General features: G+C 46.2%; 1 protein-coding gene across 3 annotated transcripts in view; it reads left to right on the plus strand.

Annotated features, from left to right (window-relative positions):
• RFT1 (RFT1 homolog) overlaps positions 1-25,126 on the plus strand; it is a 37,040-nt gene extending 11,914 nt beyond the window's left edge. Inside the window, exons 6-13 of one of the 3 annotated variants that reach the window (XM_047691911.1) lie at positions 259-396; positions 6,759-6,837; positions 10,747-10,797; positions 12,076-12,206; positions 13,328-13,472; positions 18,222-18,327; positions 24,128-24,377; positions 24,687-25,126. In XM_047691911.1, coding sequence (XP_047547867.1) covers positions 259-396; positions 6,759-6,837; positions 10,747-10,797; positions 12,076-12,206; positions 13,328-13,472; positions 18,222-18,327; positions 24,128-24,377; positions 24,687-24,854 — 1,068 coding nt within the window. In that variant the 3' untranslated portion in view covers positions 24,855-25,126. Of the gene's footprint in view, positions 1-258; positions 397-6,758; positions 6,838-10,746; positions 10,798-12,075; positions 12,207-13,327; positions 13,473-18,221; positions 18,328-20,151; positions 21,481-24,127; positions 24,378-24,686 lie in introns of those variants that run through there. The other 2 variants (XM_047691921.1, XM_047691930.1) reach the window with 2 other exon arrangements.
• The last annotated feature ends 348 nt before the right edge of the window (positions 25,127-25,474 follow it).

Here is a 25,474-nt window from a genome sequence, read left to right on the forward strand (position 1 = left end):
GGATGTCTGTCAGGGAAATGATGCTCTGCCTGCCCAGAGCCGTTCTCCCAGTCAGCTGCCGTGTTTGGAGCCCTTTCCCCAGAGATGCCGCAGTGGAGCTGGCTCTTCCCCAGAGCGGGAGGCACTGCTGACTGGAAGGTGCAGTTAATGAAGACAGTTCTCTTTGTTACTTGGCTTTTGGGGTCAGATTTCCAGGCAAATCTTAATTCTGCCTGTATTAAAAGCATGCCACTTAAATCCACTATTTTCTCTTTTCAGCTTTTATATACTACCGTCCCGGTGCTCTGCTATGTTATTTATTTCACAAAGTTATTGGGCTCTGCAGAATCAAGCAAGCAACAGACTCTTCCCGTCTCCAGAATGACGGATCTGTTACCCAGTGTTACAAGAAATAGAGTAAGTAATACACTCTGTCTCCTATCATTTTAATCACAGATGCTGATTATCCTGGAAAGGAGGAAACTATTACTTTCTCACTGATTGCTGTCATCGTAAGGATGATTTCATAGCTCACACTTATTGAGTGCTTGCTGTGTGCTGGGGCAGGGTTTCTCAGCCTGGGCACTACTGACACTTGGGGCTGGATAATTCCTTATTGTGGGGGCTGGCCTGGGCATTACAGGATGCTTAGCAGCACCCTTGATCTTTGCTCACTAAGTGCCAGTAGCTACCACCTCTCAGCTGTAATAACCAAAAATGTCTCCGTTTGGGACACATGTCCCATGGAGACAGCACTGCCCCCCGTTTAGAACCATTGTGTAGCCACAGTGCTGAATGCTTTACCTGCCTTATGTTTAAAGTTTATACTGACTCTGTGAGGCTGACCTTATTATTTCTATTTTAGGGTTGAGGAACTGAGGTTTAGAGACTAACCCTCTGGCCACGGTGAGGGTCAGAGTTAGGGCAGGAGCGTGGAGTGGCTTGAATGCCCACAGAGCACGGACTGTAACTACCACATGCATCTCTATTCGGCTGTGTCTTGGTTTTTCCCAGGACTGACGTGCAGCACAGGGAGTCCAGTGTGCCGACAAAGCAGGGATGATCCCTGCGTTGCTCCATCACCTAGAGCCGGGCTGGTCTTTCTGGTGACGCCCTTTCCCATTGAGGGAAATCCCACTGAGGATTCCAGGTGCTGATGTGTAGGAGCAAGGCATAACCTTTTTCTTCTGAACTCTTCAACGCTCAGTCCATTTGACTTTTATTTCCTGACTCTGGTGGGGTCGTTGCTACTGTCTGCAGCCCCTGACTTGTGCACGTGACATGACTGGCTCACTGCCTCTGCTCGGTGCTCTGTGAATGGGGCTGACCCACTTTCCCTTTTTCCCATGCTTGTTGGCTAGATGCGGTGCATGTAGCTGAGGTAAGGCTTCAGCTGGACTTCTCCTTATTCCTGTTTTGTGATTACTTGAGAAAGTAGGAAAGTATTTGAGGCATATATCTCAGAACTTCTGGAATCCTGTTATACAGCTTTTCAAGAAAGACCAGATATTATGTAACAAAGAAAGATATGTTCTCATTTGTTAGATAAGAGTTCTCCATTCTGATCAAACAGATCTCACCTTTAACCTAAATCACCGTGGCAGTTTTGGGATACCACAAAGTGCCTCATCTGTGGGCTTAGAGGGTATGGACTTGGGATCACTTCTGTCTGGTGCTGCTGCCGCCTGCCCACAGAGCAGGTCTGAGTGTCCAGGAAAGTTCCCCTCCTGAGTGCTCCCAGTGTTCATCTGTATCAGGCCTGGCCAGCTTTTCATACTGTGCTGGTCCCTGTGCCCAGCAGTATTTTGGAAAGGAGCATTTAGTCCATTAATATAGGAAAGGGGACAGTGGGTAGTGAAAAGAGCCTTAGTGTATATTTAACCCGGTGGTGGGCTCACAGCTCCAAGCTGGGGTTTCCTTATCTGTCAAGTGGGGATACTAAGAGTACCTCTCTTCTAAGGTGCTTGTGTGAGTACGATGAAATGGGGCATGGCTGACACAAGTGGGTGTCCATAAGTGACCGCTGATACCGTCCCCCTCTGCTGCTGCTGCTCTAGCAGGGATGGGTCCACCGGCATAGCCTAGCAAGGCAGTGTCTGATGGCATTGGGTGGGAACTCAGTGGTTTCATCTGGCATTCCATCCTGCAAGTTCCCAGGCTCCGACTGCTGCTACAGAGCCTTGACTGTGAGAAGGGATGTGTATCTGTCTTTAGACAGTGGCACCGTCCCTGCTGATAGATAGAACACATGTAGATAGAGGACATGTAGGAAGGTGATTACTGGGCCTCGGGGAGTTTCTTGTGCATTTAGGGGGTAGTGAGTGCAGATATAAAGCCTATAGAACTCTCTCCAGACTTCAGGGTCCTTATTTTTAAGGTGAAATTATTGGGTCTACACGACCCATGAGGCCCCTTTGAAGACTTAAGGAATCGTGAAGGTATTTGAACTTGCACAAAGCTGTTTACAGTAGCTACCATTGACTGCACGGTTACCATGTGCCTGGTGCTATGCTGAGCACTTGGCATGGACTTGTGTGCTGAGCCATCCCAGTAGCCCTGTGAGGTACTGTCTCCATTTGCCAGTGAGAAAACTGAGGTTCGGAGGAGTCAAGTGACAAAACCAACATCACCCACCTGACTTGGGACCCACTTCTCTCTAACTTGTGTCTGTGGACTAGCCTTAATCTGTGGTTCAGTTTCTCTGTTGTGCAGCCTTCCAAAAGAAATTGGCTTATTGCCCAAAGTAGTTATTTGTAGATTTAGCGATTAGGAAGTTCGAGGTAGAACAATCCATGATTCAATTTTATTTTTTGTAAAAGAGGAAGGAAGTGAATTGAATCTGAATGCATTGGATGACTTTCCCACCAGCGGTGTGCCCACCTTGACTCTCGGGAGCAGCTTTGTGCCCTGGGGGCTCCCTCAGACAGCTCCTCGAGCAGTTACACCCAAACCGCTTTGACCAAATGGGGAGATTTGTTTCTGTACTTGTAGAATTCCATCTTCTGTAGAGACTTACTTAGCCTTAACATAAATAAGTGGTACCTCAGATTAATGGCTGCCTTTTCTTTTTTTTTTTTTTTTTTTAAAGATTTTATTTATTTATTTGTCAGAGAGAGAGAGAGCACAGGCAGACAGAGTGGCAGGCAGAGGCAGAGGGAGAAGCAGGCTCCCCACAGAACAAGGAGCCTGATGTGGGACTCGATCCCAGGACGCTGGGATCATGACCTGAGCCGAAGGCAGCGGCTTAACCAACTGAGCCACCCAGGCGTCCCAATGGCTGCCTTTTCTATCTTTTTTATTCTTTGACACTTCTGAGTGGTTTCATAGGAGAGATCTGCTAATATTTAAGTAAAGCCGAGGAATTTAACCCAGCGAGCATGTATTAGGCAGTACTCTGTGGTAAGCACTGTTCCAGGTGTCCCGAGTGGGGGCCCCGCCCTCAGAACTTGCCTTGTGGAGGGGAGATAAGGTGTGGACTCAGCTAACCACTGCCAGACAGTGTGTGTGGAGTGTTAACAAAATAGAAGCACAAAAAAAGGATCTGAATTCCCTGGGGAACATGGAGGAAGGCTTTTGAGCTGGGCCTCACGTGGGCAGGCAGAGGTGAATGTGCATGTGTGGTGGAAATGCGTGTGTGTGTGGCTGGGGGAGAAAGGACATTTGCTTGGGGCCGTTACATGCCCATCGCTGTGTTGGCCTTGGGATTGCGGGGATGACTATGGAGCTTAGGTTGGCTGGACGGTGGGGGTGAGGCGAGGAAACAAAAGTTGGAAGGAGGTTCTGGCCTGCTGGGCTAGGGCCAGTGGTAGCGACCTTGGTGCCCTGGAGTGTGGGCTTGATTCTGGGGCAGCAGAGCCTGATGGAAGGTTCGGGAACAGTGCTGGGATCCAGTTGCCTATGTGGAGGCGCTTACCATCTGCTTCACGTTTATCGAGGGCCTCGTTTCTCTCATTCAGTCCTTAGACCAGCTCTAGGAGATGACTCCTTATCTCATTTTGTGGATGGGAGAATGGAGACCTAGCAAAATTAAGTGTGTTGCCCGTAGCTTTCGCACTCAGAAGTTGGGAGCTGCACCTTGGGCCTCAGTGTCTGAGCTCTACTCCAAAGGCCAGACCCTCCCGGGAGAAGGATGGGCTAGAGAAAAGTTTGGAGATGAAAGAACTCACGAGGAGGCAGGGGCAGTTGTCCAAATGAGAGTGATGAGGACAGTGGGTGGACATGGGAGTAGGGACACAGCTGGGGCAGAGTCGATGGCCCCAGAGCAAGAGGGAGGTGAAGGGGTCCTGTGTGGGATGTGGAGGTGATACAGGGTAGGACACAGGACCATGGCTGTAGACCCCCGGCTGACTCTTGTCAGTGGAGGCACATGGCTACTGGACCATTCTGAGGCTGAAGAGTTTGGGAAGGGGAACACTGACTCACTCCATCCTGGGTCCCCAAGTTCTGACTGAAGACCTTCCCCCTAGGGCACTGCCCATCACCTTTTGCCATCCGTGCCTCAGTTTCTCTACTAGTACAGCGAGGCAGCGGAATGGCTTGTTGATGAGAGGATTCCAGAGAAATGCGCAGCCATGAAGACCAGCTAAGCAGTAACAACCTAGCTCTTGTGAAATAGGCTTCTTTTGACCTCCCAAATGACAAATCTGTTCTAAAGAAAATGGTAAAAGCCCAAAGAATATGCTACTTCTTTCCTACTACTTAGCAGACACCTCGGAGAAGAAACCCAATCTCTGATCAGACTTCCTGCCTCTATGCCCTGAGCCAGCATTTTGGAGATAAGCACTTAGTGTGACCATTCCTTCTAAACTGTGGGCCCATTTAAATTGAAGCCATTAGGAGAATGGAATGCTCCCGTATGAGCTTTCAGGTCAGATGCACTGTCAAGATCACACTCTGATAAACCTTTTTTTTAGAGAGCTCCATCCATCACGTTCCCAAACCCATTCACAGCCTCTGGCAAGTGGGCGCCACGGGAACCCCATGGCCAGCTGTAACTGTTCATTTTCTTGGAAGAGAGCACGGGCACTGCTGCACAGATCCTCCCCAGGGGACCACCTCGTGTTGGGGTGTAGAGTGCGACAGAGATAGAGAGAATGTTCTGCCCTCGACTACACTGGAGCAAAGGGCCCAATGGGTGCTGGGGATGATGCGGTTCACAGTGCCCCCTAGTGGTGGTAAATACTCGGGTGCTCTTTGTTCTGGGGAAAGGAGACCTAATTTTCTCCTACAGCAAGAGGGGATATTTACCCCTGGACTAGAGCTCCCGGTGCCATCTGCTCCAGGTCCAGTGATGCTCTGAGGGCAGCATGGTTTGGGAGGATTCAGGCCCGTCTTCACAGTGTCTGGAAGAAAGGCTGTGAAATCAAGGGGTGAAGAGATTTGAAGACGGAAAATGATCCTTGTTTTCAAGGGATTCTCTGGACTTTGTCCTAAATGGTAGCCGTCAGCCAGCTGTGGCTATAGAGCATATGGGATTGAGATGGGCTGTATGTGCAATGCAAGCACTGGATTTCAAAGACTTAGTATGGAAAAAACGTGAAATGCCTTTAATACTTATATATGTGTTGAAATGCTGGTGTTTGGGGTTAAATAAATATACTAAAATAATCTTACTAAAAAATTAAAATGATCTTACTTTTTTTTTTTTTTTACTGTTCACTGTGACTGCTAGAAAATTTTAAATTCTATGTGTAGCTTGCATTATATTTCCAGCGGACAACAGTGCTCTATTCAGCGGGGTTTGGGCGGAGATAAGGGGACCATGTGACTAGAACAGGTTCTACATCTACCCTTCTGCCAACTTCCATAGCTGTAACTGATCTCTTAGAGAGGTAAAATGGGCTTGGCCTTTGTGACTCAGCCCTTTCCTCCCAAAGAGACCCCTGAAATTCTACCTTTCAAAGTCATCACTTTGAGTTAATAAGAATTTTTCAAAATGCAGGTGCTCTGAGATTAAAAGCCTAATACCTAGATTAAACATTCTGGGACCCAAGGATGCCTCCGTGAGAGAGGAGGGGCCTTCAGAGGGTACTGCGGGAGATAGAAGTCTTTTTTGGCTGGGTGCCTTATTCCTCCGTTTTGTGGTCAGCAAGCTGCCTTTGAGATGGCCTCTCTCTTACAGGTTGACCTCTGCCCTTCCTGAGTGTTTGCTTTCTTCTTATCCTCCTTGTCCTTAGGAAATGGACAATTTGGGAAGAGCCATATCAAAGCTCTGGGCTTGTTTTTTCTTTTCCTCTGTCATACCAGTTCTAAGCTGTTTGGCTGACCGAGGAAGCCTGGTTTCCTTTTGAAACACAAACAAATCTCATATACTTTGTGTAAAGGGACCCTCAGTGGCTAGATATAGCATTAAATTAAATATAGCATTAAATGTATTGGGATGTGTGGAGCAGAATTTGTTCTGCACCATGGCGTGCTTCAGACATTTTTAAAGGCACGAAATGACTCTGAGTTGTGTGTGTTAGATACGGCTGACTTACCATCTGGGCAGCGAGGGGACAGCTCAGTTCCTTAGGGGTCTCAGATAATGACTCTTGGGCAGGATCCTTCCATGGGTGCTGTTTCCACCTAGAGACTTTATCTTTGTGTTAAGCAATGGAAACCCTTTGCCAGGATTCATTGGTTCCCTTCTGTGTGCTTAGTATTAAATGAAAAATGAGTGGGAACTCTCCAAGTTGGGATTTAGGGAACAGGATGAGTTTGCCTCCCGTGGAGGCTTCTTGTACTCGTAGACTTGAAGTGTCTGGGAGCTTTTTGTTTTGTTTTGTTTTCTCTCCTAGGCTTTTGTAAATTGGAATGAGGCTAAATTGACTTGGAGTTTTTTCAAACAGTCTTTCTTGAAGCAGATTTTGACAGAAGGTAAGTAAAAGTCACTCTAAGCAGTCAGGACACCATAGTATAAGGGAGGGGATTCCACAAAACTGCAGATTACCTAGACCCAGACTTCCTACTTTCTAGAGCCCCTGTGGGCAGAGGAATCTCAGAAATGGAAGCTTTTGAAATAGGGAGAGGGAAACTAACATTGATTTAGTTTGATAGTGAGGGACAGTGCTGTTGTATAACTTCTACGGGGTCCTACAGTAATGAGGAACAACTTGCCTCTTCTTTCTTTCTTTTTTAAGATTTTATTTATTTATTTGAGAGAGAGAAAGTGAGAGAGAGCATGAGAGGGGAAAAGGTCAGAGGGAGAAGCAGAATCCTTGCGGAGCTGGGAGCCGGATGCGGGACTTGATCCCGAGACTCTGGGATCATGACCTGAGCCAGAGGCAGTTGCTTAACCAACTGAGCCACCCAGGTGCCCCGAACAACTTACTTTGAATCCAATTCTAATTCTCAAATGCTGTTTTATCATTTGAAGAAGTGTATTATGAAGTTTTATATCAATTAGAGAAAATTTGGAAAATAAAATTATCCATAATCTCATTATCCTATTCTTTTTATACATTTCTTTTTTTTTTTTTAAGATTTTATTTTATTTATTTGACAGAGAGAGAAGGATCACAAGTAGGCAGAGAGGCAGGCAGAGAGAGAGGGGAAAGCAGGCTCCCTACCAAGCAGAGAGGGCAATGTGGGGCTCGATCCCAGGACCCTGAGATCTTGACCTGAGCCGAAGGCAAAGGCTTAACCCACTAAGCCACCCAGGCGTCCCTACATTTCTTTTTTTGAACATCACTTTTAAGAACAGGATTCCCTCATTTCTTTTCTTTTTTTTTTTTTTTAAAGATTTTATTTATTTGACAGAGAGAGATCACAAGTAGACAGAGAGGCAGGCAGAGAGAGAGGGAGGGAAGCAGGCTCCCTGCTGAGCAGAGAGCCCGATGCGGGACTCGATCCCAGGACCCTGAGATCATGACCTGAGCCGAAGGCAGCGGCTTAACCCACTGAGCCACCCAGGCGCCCCCCCTCATTTATTTTCTTAAATAAGATTTACCTGTGTGGTGGTTTGGCCAGACTTCCAAAATCTTAAGCCTTTCCAATTTAACAGTGACAGAGCTCTCCACATGGAGGGCTGACATGGAGCTGAAAGTTCATCTAGTTTTTCTACGTATGTGTATTGGTTTATTTGTGCCCAGCTTTAATTCCAAGAATGAGATTTGAAGCATCTAGAAGTGGGTAAAGGTAGTGGTTTCTCTATATATAAATTTCATGTGTCTATGTCCATATATCTATTACCAAATATATTTTTAAATCTTTGCAAAAAATATCTTTTTTTTTTTTTTTTTTTTTTTTTTTTAAGAGAGCAAAGGGGTGGCCACATGTGCACGAGCTGCAGGGCAGGGAAAGAGAATCTTAAGCAGGCTCCTCCCTGAGCACAGAGCCAGATGCAGGGCTCAGTCTCATGTCCCTGAGAGCAGGAGCTGAGCCAAAATCAAGGGTCGGTCCTTTAACTGATTGAGCCACCTAGGCGCCCCTCAAACATTGTCTTTTTATTATAAAAATAGTATAACTTCATTATAAAACTTTTGGAAAATAGAAAAAAGTTCCCTACAATTCTAGCATTCTAATACAACCATCATTATTACCTTATTATTTCCTTTTCTCCCCTCTCTATCTTTATTTTTCAATAATTATGCTTCCAAAGGGAAGGAACTCCCCTAAGCCTCACTTGCCCCATCTGTGAGTTAAGAGATAGGACCAGGAGAGGTCTGAGGGCTCTTGAGCCTTGAGAGTGCTTAGTTCTAGCCTAAGCCTATAACATTGCCATTTCAAAGTGGAACTTTGGGGGAAACCAGGACCCCTGGGGGAAATAAGGGTCACAAGCCTTTGGAGAACTGAGTGAAGGTGCCTTAGTTGTATGTTTCTTGGGAGCAGGATGTGCCATTTACCACTGTCTCTCCAGTACCCTGCTGGAACTGGCACACAGTTGGTATTCAACAAGTATCTTTTGATAAAGGTGTCTGTAGTGAAATTGTATATTGTGATAGTTTATATTGTTAGAACAGGAAAATCAGTAGAGGGAATTTGGAAAGGGCATTTGCTTTATGCACTTTCTTTTCCTTCCAAAGTTTTAGGAGCAGTTTAAATGAGTTGAGGAGTGGACCCAGTCCAAACAATGTCCCGAAATTGACTGTCTGGACCATAGTAGCTAGACGGCAGCAGGTGTCAGTGAGCCAGGTCTCAGTGTGGTGCCGATAGCTCACTCGCCCCGTGGCTGGACCTCTCTGGCCTGACTGGCAGAGGGCTGTTAGGAACCATCTCCATCTCCATACTGTAAAATAAGGAAGTGACTGGACAAGAACCCTTCCCCCCCACCCCCAAATTCTTTTTATGTAAAAACTACAATGCTAAAAAAAAGTTGAAATCATTCATTGTAATAGCAAAAATATAGATGCTTTTACCTTCTGCCCCCACATTTCCTGAACACTGTATGCCAGGTGCTGAGAATACACAGATGAATGAATTATAGGCCACAGCCTCAAGGAGCTCATTCTCTCACTCAAGACGAAGACTTTTGTGTGGTTAGTTATGAACCAGGGCTGTGAGGGCTGTACTTGGAAACATTAGTGTCTTTCAAGTGCCATTGCATTTCCTGGAGCTCTGCTAGGAGACCAGGGACAGAGAAATGAGGGAGATGTGTTTCCTGCCTCCAGGGAGCTTACAGAGTGTGGGAAGAGAGGCCAGTTGTACCAGAGCACAGGGAGATATCTACGGAGAAGCCAGTCTAGGTAGCCAGCAGTGCTAAGAACAGAGGCTGGGAGCAGGAGGGGCTCCAGACCCCGAGGGGCTAAAACCTGATCAGGTAAAGCAGAGGATGACAATGTAATGCCAGGAGGTGGGGATGAGTTTGCTGAAGAAAGTCCAAAAAAATAGTCTGGGGTCAACTTATAAAAGGCCTCAAATGCAGAATTAAGGAGCCTGGACTTTTTGTAAACACCAAAGAGCAATTTAAAGGTATGGAAGCAGGGGTTGCCTTAAGATCTGTATTGCTGAAACTGGGACTGTTAGCAGTGAGGATGGATCAGGGCAGTGCAGAGAAGTGGACAAGAGCGAGTACTGTACTGTGGGCCATGCCCGAGAGGGCCTGCAGAGGCCCCTGCCACTGATGCAGTGCTGGGAGAGTGCAGGGAGGCTGGGACCGAAGGGAGACTTAAGAGAAGATCCTCACTTCTTCTGGTCTCTGAAGATTGCTTTCCTTTTTGAGCAGGTTGCGAGGAGGTGAGAATTTGCCCATTAAGGCTGTGGTCACTCCAGAGCTCCGTCTCCACAGTGGGTTGTGTTTTCCACTGACAGATAATAAAATGTATGGAAGGTGGGGGAGGGGCTCTGGACTGGTGTCTTCACCTTGAAGGCATTAGCCTGTCTTATATTTGAATCATGAGCTTGGGCTCCAAAGCCTTTCCAGTCTCCATAGAGCTTTCTCCACCCAGGGAGGCAACTTGACACATTTGTGCATATGAACATGGACCTCTCATTTCACAGAACTTACACTTAAAATTTGGAACAATCATTTTCATTATTAACATTTTTGTAATCTCCCCTCTCCCCGCTTTTTAAGTTATTAGACTAGTTTTATTGACTTTGTTTCGTTTTTAATTTAACTGGTTTGGATATTTGCTGTCAGTAAATGCCCCACCACTTTCCCAGTTGTTACTATTTTGAGATTATTTGAAATCAACATTAGGACAAGGAAGATATCTTCAATTGATTATATAATTTTTCTCCTTTGAGAGTATCTGCCAGCTGGAGAGTTGCTAGACAATAAGAAAAAAGGAAACAAGAAAATTACGTCCTCTTAAAATGCTAATTATTTTACTTCTCTGTTTGTAGGCGAGCGATACGTAATGACGTTTTTGAACGTGTTAAATTTTGGCGATCAGGGTAAGATGAAAATTCTGTAGTGAATACCATTAGTAGATATTTTCTAATATTTTTCCCAGCAGTTTGACTCATTTAATGAAAAATAAGCCTGATGATGATAAAAGATGGAGACCTAATAAAATGATGCCTGAAGATTGAAAATTGCAGGTGTCCGCAGATGTCTACAGTGTACTGACTACCCGCTCTCGTGTGACTCGGGTGGCAGGTCCTCTTCAGAGGTCCCCTGGTTTCTGCAGAGCTCTGGTGCCCGTTGCAGGGTTGGGGTGCTAAGGGAAAAGGGAGCTTCATTATCACAGTCACAGATCTGCCCTGTGTTTGTGCAGCTAGATAGGTCTTGATATTTTCTTCTTATTTATTTATTAAGGATTTTATGTATTTATTTGAGAGAGACACAAGCAGAGGGGAGGCAGAGGGAAAGGGAGAGAGAGAGCGAATCCTCAAGCAGACTCACATCTGAGTATGGGGCTCGATCCCAGGACCCTCAGATCATGACCTGAGCTGAAGTCAGACACTTAACCGACTGAACCACCCAGGCGCCCCTCTTCATATTTATTTTTAACTGTAATGTTAAAGTAGAGGAAAGAAACATTTTCAAAAATCAACTTTGCATTAATTTTTTTTTAAAGATTTAGTTATTTCTTAGAGTGAGGGGAGGGGCAGAAGGAGAGAATCCTCAAGCTGACTCCCTGCTGAGTGCAGAGCCTGATGCAGGGCTGGGTCCCTGGACCCTGAGATCGTGACCTGAGCCGAAACCAAGAGTTGGATACCCAACTGGCTGAGCCACCCAGGTGCCTGGCATTAATGATTTTTTTTAAAGATTTTATTTATTTATTTGACAGACAGAGATCATAAGTAGGCAGAGAGGCAGACAAAGAGTAAGGGAAGCAGGCTCCCCGCCAAGCAGAGAGCCTGATGCGGGGCTCGATCCCAGGACCCTGGGAACATGACCTGAGCTGAAGGCAGAGGCTCAACCCACTGAGCCACCCAGGCGCCCCGGCATTAATGATTTTTATAGAGAAGGGCCAGTGACGGGAATGTTCTGTATTTGACCGTATCCGTGTCAGTACCCTAGCTGTGATATTGGCCAATACTGTCACAAGATGTTACTGTTCAGGAAACTGGGTAATAGATCTGTTATGTTTTCGAACTTCATGTGAATCTATAATTATCTCAAACAGCTTAATTTAAAAAATTAAGTCAGAAAAAAATGTTAATGGTGCTGTGAAATTCAAATAGAAAAACCAGAAGGATTGTTGCTTCTTCCTTTTTGTCTTCTAGGTGTATATGACATAGTGAATAATCTTGGCTCTCTAGTGGCCAGGTTAATTTTCCAGCCAATAGAGGAGAGTTTTTACATATTCTTTGCTAAGGTGCTGGAGAGAGGAAAGGATGCCACACTTCAGAAGCAGGTAGTCTTGGTTCTAATGTCACTATCTCTCAGGTGAATTCCCCAGTTGTGGGATAAACAGACTGAAATGTAGAGCAGTCAGTTTCCCTCTGTTTGGAATTTCCTTCTAGGTCGCATTCTTCCACCTGAATGGAATGACGGCAGGACTCTGAGCTCACTTCTTTCACAGTCTCCGCCCTTTGCCCTGCCTGGCCCTTTCCTTCTTACCCTTACTCCTTGTCTGTGACCTCATTCTTGATCCAGAACTCTCTGCAGCTGTCCCCAGTGTGGCACAGACCCCCCCCTTTCCATGGTCTAGGCTTAGCTGGAAGATTGAGATTGCCTCCTCCATCTTCAGATTCTCAAGATCCAAGCATGAGCTGGAGGACGCCAGGGCTGGAGCAAGGCTCACATACAGCGTGGGGAAGAGAGGACATGCTCATTTCATTTCGCTCACCACACCAGTTGGTTAAGCTTCTTAAAGACTATGAAGTGCCCACACTGCACTCTGACCGTGAGAACCTACCTACTCTGATTGGCAAATGCAGAAGAGATTTTAATCCAGGCGTATCTGGTGGTAGAAACTTCCCTTTTCTGAAACCGTTGAAAATGTCTGACTTATCTGAGAATTAAAAGGAAGCGAAGTTGGCCTCTTACATGTCTTAGAAGACATTTTGCAAAATACAATTTATGCACAATGTCTGGAAACAAACTAATCTGGTTCTCGGTTGATTTAGGAGTATTTTCCTCAGCATACTTCGACAAGAACGTCAGGATTTGGAAACGTTTGTCAGGAGAGGCACTCTGACGAAGCGAGCCATCTAGCAACGTAAAAACTTGCTATTTAAGAATAAATATCGGAGAGGAAAGTGAACGTTTCCTAAGCAACCTTTGAAATAACGTATCCCAAATGAGCTAAAAACCACACCTCTCCCGCCCTACCTAAGGAGGAACAGATTGGCTTTTCCCCTTCATTTCCTTCGTGCTAATTGACATGAAAACACACACAGGCTGCAGAGAAGCAGGGTTGCCTCTCAGCGGTTGAAAGAGTGATCTGTGAGACAGCAGAGAGAGAAGGACAAATGTGAAGTTTGTCTTTAGCTCATGATTCATCCAACTTCCTTCCCTCTCCCCCCGCCCCAGGAGGACGTTGCTGTGGCCGCCGCGGTTTTGGAGTCGCTGCTCAAGCTGGCCCTGCTGACCGGCCTGACCATCACCATTTTTGGCTTTGCCTATTCTCAGCTGGCTTTGGATATCTATGGAGGGGCCATGCTTAGCTCTGGATCAGGTATGTGCAAGAGTTTTGCCAGATTTGTTCTTTTGTGCAAACAGGAAAGAGTCTTATGAAATTCAAAAACTTGGGTGCATACAGGTTGGTGTCTGTTGGTGTCCGTGCCTGGGCCTCTGAGACGGTTGCCCTCAGATGAGGTCAGAAACAGCTCAGTGCCGTCCGGGGCTTTAGCACTGTCTGTTTGGGCCATCAGTCCCCCAACCTCACTTGGAGAAGTCATTATGAATCCTTGGCTTTCCTCCCAGGCCTAAAATGTGTTTTGCTGGGTACTTCCCTGTGCACCCTCTGGAGTGAGGGAAGAAGGCAGAGAGCAGGCTCTAATGAGTCTCCGCTTGATATTAAACATGTCTGAAGGTAGTAAATGCCACATAAATCTCCCAGCCTGATGCATGAGCCTCTGAAGGGTAACTCAGAGCCATTTGCAGAGAATAAAATGGATCTCAGCAAGCAAAAAGGGATATTTAATCCAGTGACTCTTGGTTTTTGAAGGACAAAAGTATGGAATGTATCTAACTTAGAAGCACCTGGTACCCATGCCACTGAGTTTCTCATGGCACTTGCTAGGCCCTGGGGACTTTACCAGTTTCAAAATGTGCTGGGCCATAGGCTGGCAGTCCATTTGCAGTCCGTTTCATCTTGGGTTCAGCAAAAATGCTTTCAGTTCCTCGTGTCACTAGACAAGAACTCTGAAGACTTCTTTCTGCTGCTCTGTCTCAACATAAAGGCCTTTTTCAAATGTCATTTTACAAGTTCGCTGACATGTTTCGGTCTCTGCCATAATGGGCCCAGATTTTGGTATTAGGGGACGAAGGGCCAAGTTTCTACCCAAGAGCAAAGGTCATTCAGTTTGTAGAAACACCTGTTATGAAACCGTGATGTGGTTGCAGCTGCCTGGGGCTCGTGCTGTGAGACCTGCGTTTCCATCAGGCAGGCAGGGAGGCTCGTCAGGAAGCCATTAGTAAGTCGCGTGCAGACACTGGGGACTCAACCATTTTTGCAGACGCACAGCCCCTCCAGAAAGGTGATTCCCCAAGGAACAGCCTTGATTGTCACGCAGTCACACGACATGGTCATGAGGAGAAGGCTGTCCTATCAGCACAGTGTTCACCTGGTGGAGTACTTAGTCATAGAAGGTCTAGAAGCAGACTGCTGTGACCGTGTGGGCCTTTGGTGCAAGTGAGAGGCTGGTGCCAGTTTTCAGCATTGGTAGTAAGAGTTACCAGTTAAAAGGGTCAGTGGTAGTTGATTTTTAAGGTAGTAAATTCTGTTTCTAATGGCTTATGTCAGAGCCATTAATAATTTTAGATTTAATACAACGAGCAGTGAGTAATGTATAGAGTTGTTGAATCACTGTATTGTACACCTGAAACTAATACAGCACTGTAAGAAGAAGAAGAATTTTAGATTCAAAAAGATATTCTCGGTATCGTCTTCTGAAAGAGGAAAGTCTTAAGAATGGTCTGGTTTCTCAGCCTCTGGAAAGACTGTGCTGTCTGGTGAGCCAGGACCACTGTTTTCTCTGGCCCAGGGCTCTATCATTGTCACTGTCCCAACAGGGTCTTCTAGCATCTGTCTCCTTGTTGTAGCTCCCTCACACTTTGACCAAACTTCGGGCTCTCTGTAACCCACAGTGGCTCCTGGTAGTCTGTCCCCTCTGGGCCCCTGCTGGCTTTTTTTTTTTTTTTTTTAAAGATTTTTATTTATTTATTTGACAGAGATCATAGGTAGGCAGCGAGACAGGCAGAGAGAGAGAGAGGAGGAAGCAGGTTCCCTGCTGAGCAGAGATCCCGATGTGGGGCTTGATCCCAGGACCCTGGGATCATGACCTGAGCCGAGGACAGAGGCTTTAACCCACTGAGCCACCCAGGCGCCCCCCCTGCTGGCTTTCTTCCCTCATCTCCACGCCACCCTGCATCTCCTTGCCCTGTTCCTAACTCCTCAGACTAGTGCTGTGGATCCAAACATCTTTCCTGTGCTAGAAAAGATGAACGTTGGTGCTCTCCCCTGCTAGTCTTCATTCACCTAAATACTCCACACAGCTTGGGGCATCTCGGGGGCTCAATCAATGAAACCTCTGACTCTTGATTTTGGCTCAAGTCATGATCTCGGGGTGGTGGGATTGAGCCCCGCATGGGGCTCTGCACTCAGCATTGGGTCTTCTTGAGATTCTTTCCCTCTCCCTCTTCCTTCCCCTGTCTCGTGTGCTCGCTCTTTCCCTAAATAAATAAATAGAATCTTAAAAAAAAAAAAAAAACTCCACAAAACTTGACTGTCTCTAGCCTGAATTTAATAAGAAAAGAATGGTAACTTTTGTGGCTCAACCGAATCACCTGAGGTTTTTTTTTTTTTTTTTTTAAGATTTTATATATTTATTTGGTAGAGAGAGAACACAAGTAAGCAGAGCGGCAGGGAGAGGGAGAGAGAGAAGCAGGCTCTCCACTGAGCAGGGAGCCCGATGTGGGGCTCAATCCCAGGACCCTGGAATCATGACCCAAGCTAAAGGCAGCTGCTTAACCAACTGAGCCACCAGGTGCCCCAACCTGAGTTTTGTGAAAGTGAAACTTGCAACACTGCTGTCCTCAGTTGTCCCAGTTGTGTATTGGTCTTTGTCCTCACCTGGGAAGTAGACTTACCTATGACCTGAACTGGCCTCTTTGAGCCCCTATCCCCCGTGCTGTCATCTCCATGTGTGGGACCTGGATACTACATCAGTGGGGGCCAACATCCTAGTTAAGATCTGCAACTTTTCCTTTACCCAAGAAAGCTCTTTCAGGACTCTTTCCAGTCAACTGCCCATCCTCCATCTCAGAGGCAACCACTCTTCTGATTTCTATCACCATAGAATAGTACTGCTTTTATAATTTTTTTCACTTGAGCGAGAGAGAGAGCCTGAGCAGGGGGAGGGGCAGACGGAGAAGCAGACTCCATGCTCAGCGCAGAGCCCGTCATGGGGCTTGATCCCATGACCCCAAGATCATAACCTGAGCCAAAACCAAGAGTCAGACGCTTAACCGACGGAGCCACCCAGGCACCCCAGATTAGTATTGCTTTTAAAAGGGACTTCCTTGTCCCAATGAAATCATACACCATGGACACTTTGATGTTTGGCTTCTTTCTCTCAAGATATATTTTTTGGGGGACGCCTGGGTGGCTCAGTTGGTTAAGCAGCTGCCTTTGGCTCGGGTCATGGTCCCAGCGTCCTGGGATCGAGTCCCACATCGGGCTCCTTGCTCATTGGGGAGCCTGCTTCTCCCTCTGCCTCTGCCTACCATTCTGTCTGCCTGTGCTTGCTCTTTCTCTCTCTCTCTCTAACAAATAAATAAATAAAATCTTTAAAAAAAAAAGATATATTTTTGGGGATTCATCCATATTTTTGCATGGATCAGTACTTTTTTCCTCTTGGATTCCTTCTCTGAAAGGTATTTCTTTATATGGATGCCCATAGTTTATTTATTCTTTCTCTTGTTGATGGTCAGTTTGGACTATTATAGGTAAAGCTTCTATGGACATTTTTGTACAAGTGCTTATGTGAACATGTACATTTATTTTTGTTGGTTGTATATTTAGGAGTGGGATTGCTGGGTCATAGGCTGTTTTGTTAGAAGTTGCTTGGCTGCCTCTTGGTAATGGCCCTCCCAAAAGAGAGGACCCATTCCATTTTATTTTTTTTTTAAGATTTTATTTATTTATTTGACAGAGAGAGATCACAAGTAGGCAGAGAGGCAGGCAGAGAGAGAGAGGGGGAAGCAGGCTCCCCGCTGAGCAGAGAGCCCGATGCGGGAACTCGATCCCAGCACCCTGGGATCATGACCTGAGCCAAAGGCAGAGGCTTTAACGCACTGAGCCCCCCAGGCGCCCCGACCCAGTCCATTTTTAAGGCTCCCAGTCTTTTGTTAGCAGATTTTTTCATCAGCTATAGGTCTGCATCACCATGTTTTAGAAGAAAATGTCACGGTTATTCTGATTTTCTCTGCAGATTTGTAGGTGTGTTCTGTCTCTAGTGTTTTGCTGCTCCCTAGTCCTGGGCTTCTCCCCAGGGTCTTGTCTTCAGGACCCCTTTAGCCAAGTTCTCTTGCTACGCAGGGCCCTTGAGTGCTCAAACCACCAGACCTCTTCATGCTAGTTTAAGAAGCAAGAAGATTTGCTTCCTGGGCAGATAACATTTTGTTAAGCGAGACATTTGTAGATCTATTCCTTTTTTTTTTTTTTTTAAGATTTTATTTATTTATTTGAGAGAGAGAGTGCACACAGCAGGGGAGGGAGAGAGACAAGCTGCTTCCCTGCTGAGCAGGGATCCCAATATGGGACTCAGTCCCAGGACCCCAAGACCATGACCTGAGCCGAAACCAAGAGTCGAACACTAAGCTGACTGAGCCACCCAGGCCCCCCTGGAGGCTTATTCTTAATTGCCCTTTCATTGTTTTTTTTTAAATTATTATTTTTATTAACATGTATTATTTGCCCCAGGGGTACAGGTCTGTGAATCATCAGGCTTACACATTTCACAGCACACTCCATATCACATACCCTCCCCTATAATTGCCCTTTCTTTTTCAACTGTTTATTTTAATCAGTGCCATAGAGTACTAGAAGTCCTTCCAGGATTAAGACCACAGGCTCAAGTGTGTGTCTGCCTATTGAAGACACCAGCCGGGATCCTGACCCAGTTCTGGTACATGCAGACCTCCTGTCTGGGCTCTAGAGTCTAGAGAGACTCTAGAGTCTCAGTGGGTTGTTTCCTTATAGGTCCTATTTTGCTGCGTTCCTACTGTCTCTATGTCCTCCTGCTTGCCATCAACGGAGTGACCGAGTGTTTCACATTTGCTGCCATGAGCAAAGAGGAGGTCGACAGGTAGGTACCCAGAAAGACCTGCCTTTAATCACGGCCTTGGGCCAAACTGAAGTAACTTGCCTATCTTCTTTCTTTTCATCCTGAACATGCGTTCCTAGAAAGCCTTGTAGAGGTAGCGCTCCCCGCCGTTGCTGGGTGGCCAGTGCTGGCTCGGGAGCCATGCGGCGAGTTCTCCCCATGCAGGACTGGGGTGGCAGCTGCCCTTCACCTCCCTTCGGAGGAGGGAGAAACCTGGGCCCTGAAGGGCTGTGTTAGCCTAGGTTTGCAGCGACAGGCATAAGACAAGCTCCCCTCCTCTGCCTCCGTGCCCAGCGCCTCAGTGGGTTATCATGGATCTTCTTCAAGATACAGCATCCTATCCCCGAGACTCTCCTAGGCTCTGGAGAAGCTCAGACATCTGTGTCGTCTCTCCTCCAAGAAAGGCCCAAGTGCACATACACATTTTGCCACCATTTTTTCCTATCCGTTGACCCCAGATCAGGACCTCTGCCCTGGTACGTCAGACAGTGGTGCCTGACACTGCTTGTGTGCCTGTCACGGTCCCCTGTGGAGCTTGTTAGAGGTGCAGATCCCTGTCCGCCCTTCCTCCACCCCATCTCCTAGCCACTCGCAGACCAGCAGCCCCCTCAGGGATTCTGCAGGAACTGGCTTAGAGCTTCCGACCCACACCCAGGGCGTGTCCCAAACGCCAAAAGTGGCATGGAGACTCTGCCGCTGGCAGATGAGGTTGAGGAGAAGGATAGAATTGACGGGAAAAGGAGAGGAAGAGAAGGCAAAGACAGCAGAGGGGTGGCTAGAGGGAATCGGGCACACGGTCCTTGTTATCCCTTTGTCCCCTGACGCCTGGGTCTCCTGGGGGCTTTCGTGCTGTCTCTTTAAGGCCTTGAGTGGCTAGACCAACTGTACTAGCACTGAGGGGCTTGGGCCAAGGAACCTGTCATCACCTGTCATCACAGCCCCAGGAGATTTCCAATGATAGGGCCTTAGAAACCTCGGGCCCAGACCAGCTTATCAGTAAAACCTCTCGGAGCCCTGTGACTCTCTACATAGGCCGGTGGGCGTGACTGAGTGGAACTTTCACAAAGCAGTAATGCCCCAGTTACATGCAGGATGCACTGATGGATTTTACTTCCGTTTTATTTCATTTTTCAGACTGCCATGTCATGACTCATTCCCTGAGTCAGTTGATTTCCCTGCCCACTTTTAGCTCCCAGCCCATAGTTTTCAAACATTTGTCCAGATAGGGTTTTTACGTCAGAGAGTTAAATATATAGCTGGCAAACTAATTTGAGGCCATCTTCCCCACCCCTTATTTTTTTCATGGATGAAAAGGCCGATTTAAGTTTGATTTTGAGATAATGTGTTTTTATTTAAAAGGTGCTTCAAACATGAGATAATTTTTAGATACAATGTGAAATATACTAAAGGAGACACTGAGCTCCAGTGGAAAGAGCTCTGGACTAGGAATCTATCTCTTCGAAGGGAATTTTGTGGTAATAATTTCAGCGTTAGTGTGGAGGGGGAGAGTCAGCATTAAGCCTGCTTAAAATGTTAAAAATGGATCTTACAATCAAATCATGAGGGAATAAAGACAGTGGCTAGTTGCTTTCTTTCCTCTTACATAGCATTGAACCAAAAGAAACAACTTTTTAAGTTAGCTGTAATAGGATTTTGATGATACATAAACATCCGGAAAATTATTTTCATGATATGAGTAGTTAACATAGAGAAAAGACAGACCCAGAGCGCCTTCTTTTTTTTTTTTTTTTTTAAGTTTTTTTTTTTTTTTTTTTTTTTTTTTTTTTTTTTTTTTTTATTTGACAGATCACAAGTAGGCAGAGAGAGAGAGGAGGAAGCAGGCTTCCCTGCTGAGCAGAGAGCCCGATTCGAGACTCCATCCCAGGACCCTGAGATCATGACCTGAGCCGAAGGCAGATGCTTTAACCACTGAGCCACCCAGGCGCCCCCCCAGAGTGCCTTCTAATGCACTTTTCATCTGCAGTAACGCACTTCCCCGAAGAGTTAAATGTGACTTTAAACATGGTCTTCCTATGTGTATAACCATAGCGACCTAGGTCCTGTCTGGGCCCCTGGCCCAGCCCCCAGCTGTTGGTCTGAGCACATGGCACCTGGGCTCGTCACAAACCCCAGCATTTTTTCATCTCTGTGAATTTAACCAGACTACCAAACTACCAGACTACCAAACTCTAGTAAGGATTTTTATGGTGGGATTGGGTGGCTTCATTAAATGCCATCATTGATTGACATTTCAGATTCTGAATTGAAAAAAAAAATACCATATTGATAAAATCATGGGCTTTTACTTAACTTCAGGTCAATCCGTGTTTTTCTAAATAAAAATAGGGCATTTGATTGGATGTGAAATATTAGGACATCCTTCGAATTCCAAGTTGCTTTTTTGTTAATAACTGCATAATATATATCGAATATGACTGACAGGTTTTTCAACCCGCCCCATTGAAGAATTTTGTTCTGTTTTGTTAAGGGTGTCTGTCTCAGTTTCTTTTGTTCATTTGACAAGTGCTTTTTGAGCCTCTACTCTACTGGGCCTCATTTTAAGTCCCAGGAATATAGCAATAAAAAGACAGACGAGATCCCTGCTCTCCTGGAGCTGACGTCGGGGAGGCAGACAGCAAACAAGTAAATAAATAAGGAAATATTGCACCATATGGATAACTAAAACAAGGTTATGCAGTGAGAGTGGGGCTCTTTTAGGTTGGGAGGCCCCTCTGGGAAGATGGCATTTGGGCTGAGGCTGGATGACCAAGCAGAGTCTGCCAGGCACAGAGGTCAGTGATGCAAAAGCCCAAGACTGTCTGATTTGCTGGCCCGTGAATACCCACCTTGGAGCTGGACTCCATAACTCAAGAAGTGAAGGGTGAGCGCAGTCTTCTCACTTTGGCAATGAGAGACTGGCGCCATCCCTTCCGTGGCTGCCGAGGCTACACTGATAGATGGCGGGTCTTGATGTGTTCAGCCAGCACCCACTGGGGGGTGCTTTGGTTGCTGCCATGGTCAACATCCTTGATAAGCCTGATTTTAATCCCAGTATCTTCTTGGGGCCATGGAAAAACTAAGCATTGACTGTTTTATAAATAAATAATAACTGACTGTTTATGTTAACCAAACCTTTAAAAATAGTCATTATTGTCACTAATTTTGCACTGATTTTAAAAGTGGCTTTTTTTTTTTTTTTAGTTTAATAAGCATTTATTCCTTTAGGTAAACAGTCTATACACACAAAATATATATGGTTTAGGATCTCTTTCTGAGTGGAAAGGAATTTAGGTCTCCAGAAGTTTTGAGCCTGCTGTGTTTTCTGGAAATCATTTAACTGAGCTTAAGACCCCTGGAAAAAAATACAAAAACTGGTTCAAGGAAACCGGCAGTTAGAATTTGAAATCGAACTGTGGGTTAGGTCAGCAAACTTAGAATTGGGGCAGTTCCTCTTTTGTGTTTCCCACACTCAAATTCACCCTGGGAAACAGAAACCTTGTGTACTGAAGATAGATAGAAACACAGTGTGGTGCTTTGCTTGACATCAAGATGGGCGCCGTTGACGGGCCAGCAAGTTTATGGCGGAATGGTAAGGATTTTGAGGGGTTGAGCAACGATGAGAAAAGTGACTATAGACAACACAGGTGAGATCCAAAACTATAAACTGGTATTGACACCAACTACATTATTTTTCTTGGTAGCCTGTAGGAATGGATAAGGTGAGTTCACCAAGATGACTTAAGACTTGGAATGAGCAATGGTGTACTTTTAAGTAAAGCCAACCATATTTTTTCCCCAAGGTGGCTTGTGGATTCATAATGATCACAGACACCACAGATAAAGCATTTAAAATTCTGATCAAAGCCAACTTTAACTTTTTATCTTCACACTTAAAAGGTTATCTGATGGCCACCAATCTCTCAATCCTAATATTGGTTGCTAGCTTACAAATCTCAAGGTAAATTCATCTCCTTTACCTCATGTTCAGTTTCCATCAGTTTTAATATACACCAGTATAAATATCATTACTGACTATTTTGTATGAAATTCAGTATTCTACAGATCCCATGGAGTTGTGGGATAGAACCAGGAACCTCTGCCTTTTATGTGAACTTGAGTGGTACTGTGGAGATCAAGGCAATTTTGCTTATCTTTATTTATTTTCATTTGTAAGAGAACCCTCTTGCAACAGGTTTATTCAATTTTTAAAAAGTGGTATTTTAATTGCATCCTTAAATTTCTTTTTTTCCTGAAGTGGATTATGCTTTTAAGGCTCTAGATTTGTGAGCTCTGGAAAGTTCCACAGCTGCAGAGCCCTATTCCTGTGAAAAACAGTGGACCCCATTATCAGCTCTTCCCAAATGTCTACACCAAAGAAGCCACACTGTTGAATTAGCATAAATTAACTACTGATTTCATTCATTATTGACATTTTACTTGGAGCTGGGTGAGGATGACTTTGAAAGTTTGTTTACTTATAGTCCCCACTCCAAGGATTTGAGATGGTTTCTGGGGGGGAAAAAAGGCCATACATCTCTGCTCTTTTTTGGAAAAGAGGTCAGATAACTAACCCATCTGGGATGGCCCCACCCTCAGTGGCTTGTTATGAAGTTGGCTGTTCTGATCATTGATCAGTAGTTAGGGAAAAGCACACCTCCCCTATTGGGGGATAGTGTGTGTGTGTGTGTGTGTGTGTGTGTGTGTGTGTGTGTGTGTTTTAGTAATAGTAGTAGTAGTAGTAGTAGTTGTAGTATCACCCCCTCTGATAAAGTATATCTCCATAGCACCTTGGGCTTCGTCAGCCCAAGGACCAGTACCTGGGCATTCAGCAGACACAGTGGCTTTCTTACCACCCCTCATGTGCGGAACCTGAGTGGCCTCCCTAACCTAGCAGACAGGGCTGGAGGACCTAACAGTTTGCTTCCCTCAACAACTGTGTACTTAGAATTGCCTGCTGCTCACTAAGCAGAAACCAGATGCTGGAAAATTTTGTGCATGGCTATACCACAAGCCTCTTGGAAGACTACAGCAGCTGTTTCGTCTTTGCTGAGACTCAGTTTCCCTTGGTGAGGACTGAAGGTAACTAAGCTAACTAAGTGGAAGGGTAGTGTAATCTATCCAGTGAGGAATCCAGAGAGCTCTGAACAGGGAAAAGATGTGTGAGAGTCTGAGGGTCACTGTCACGGTTCTGGCCTTACTCCCTAAGTGCATGTCATTTTGAAGGGGGGTAACTTACTTTAAGTGAGCGCCACAGGCCAAGGTTACAGGGTTTCTCCATTCCCCAAGGGAAATGGTGTGCATTTCCCTAAGTTGAGGGACCAGAGTCAGGTCACTCCTTAGGCAAATTGCCCAGCCTCCTTGTGCCTGGTTTCCTTGTCTCTAAAATGCAGCCAGACCTCACAGGGCAAGGGCCACGTGTGTTCACTCATCAGCGTAGGCCTGTGCTCCTGACGGGCTGTCACAGAGTTTGCATTCTCGTATAATTATTATCTGTGTCATATTCTTGTGCTTCACATTCAGTACTTGGGCTGAACAGGATTTTTATGTGTTTGGATCACCAAGTGTCACTTAAACTAACCACTTATCCTTAAAAACCATAATACCTTGAGTCATTCATTTCCTCACTCTTCTCCATACAGTGTTCACAGCTAAGAAAACCAGCTGGGTTACTGCTGCTCAGAGGTGCTCTCTGGGATTCCATGGTCACGGCCGCTCATTTTGGAGCAGGCTTGTTCGGGACAAGGCACCCACTCCCCCGCTTTGCCGCTGTCCCTCTCCCCAGGTACAATTTCACCATGCTGGCCCTCTCGTCTTCATTCCTGGGGTTATCCTATCTCCTGACCCGATGGTGCGGCAGCGTGGGCTTCATCTTGGCCAACTGCTTTAACATGGGCGTTCGCATCACACAAAGCCTTTGGTTCATCCGCCGCTACTATGGAAGGAGCCGCCATAGGCCTTTGGCGGGCCTGTACCTGTCACCCGCCCTCCTCGGGGCATTCGCCCTCAGTGGTGGGATTACCGGTGTTTCTGAGGTGAGACCCCCTGCAGGCCCCCCACCCCATACTTTTGCAGTCTGCCCATTGTTCCCTGGCTCTGCTCTTCCTGGACCAGCTGGGCAAGTAGCTGCCTCCTCTTCCCCCTTCCCCAAGCCTGGAAGACAGCATGTCTTGATAGATGTGGCCAAACTGAGTCACTAGTGGGAACAGAGTTAGCCCCTCGGTATGCAGCCGTCACACCTTTTATCTGACTCCAAGCTGGAGTGGCTGGGCCTCCGCTCCCCCAGCTTGCCCCCGATGTCCAGGTGGAGGGGCCCGAGTGGTGACGGTGGTATCTCTCTGCAGGTGTTCCTCTGCTGTGACCAGGGCTGGCCAGCCAGGCTGGCACACATTGCTGTGGGGGCCTTCTGTCTGGGACTGACTCTTGGGACGGCGTTCCTCACAGAGACCAAGCTGATAAACTTCGTGAGGACTCAGTTGGGTGTGTCCAGACTGGCCGACAAAACCTCGTGACCTCAGAGGCATGGACACCTGTGGCACCTGGACCAGCTGTGGGGCGGTTTTGTGGGCAGAACGCATTAGCCATGCAGGAGAGCCCTGCTGAGGGGTCTGCAGTGGGGGAGGACTGACCGCAGTGGGGGAGAACCGACCCCGGTGGGCAAAACGTCGGAGAGAAGCGCCAGCCTGAACGCCATCCGTTTGAAGACTCAAACAGAAAGGAGGAGTTCCAGTTCTAAGGGAAGACCAGAGACTCTTTTAAAATAGATACATTATTTTTGTCACCATTTTGTTCTCATCAACATTTTTCTTTTTGGTTAATGTATTCCTTTTGGGTGTAATTGACCTAAGGAGCTCCGGAAGGCAACAAACTATCTTGGATATGATAGTTAACAATAATCTGGCCTAGAAAGAGAGATAGCCATTTTACATGTCACAGTGGCATGTTACATGCCACTGTAAAAGCAGGAAGGAGACCTGATGTTGTGCACCGAATGAGACCAGAGGTGGCCCAGGAGTTGTGGCTTCCCCCATGCAAACCCTGTGGTCTGGTTTTTTAGAGAGGGAATGACATTTCTCAATGAGAAATCCAAGAAATGAACACAAAGATTTTCAGGTTGCTTTTTCCAGAGTTA

Source organism: Lutra lutra, chromosome 1, assembly GCF_902655055.1.
Source record: "Lutra lutra chromosome 1, mLutLut1.2, whole genome shotgun sequence".
In the NCBI taxonomy this organism is placed as follows: domain Eukaryota; kingdom Metazoa; phylum Chordata; class Mammalia; order Carnivora; family Mustelidae; genus Lutra; species Lutra lutra.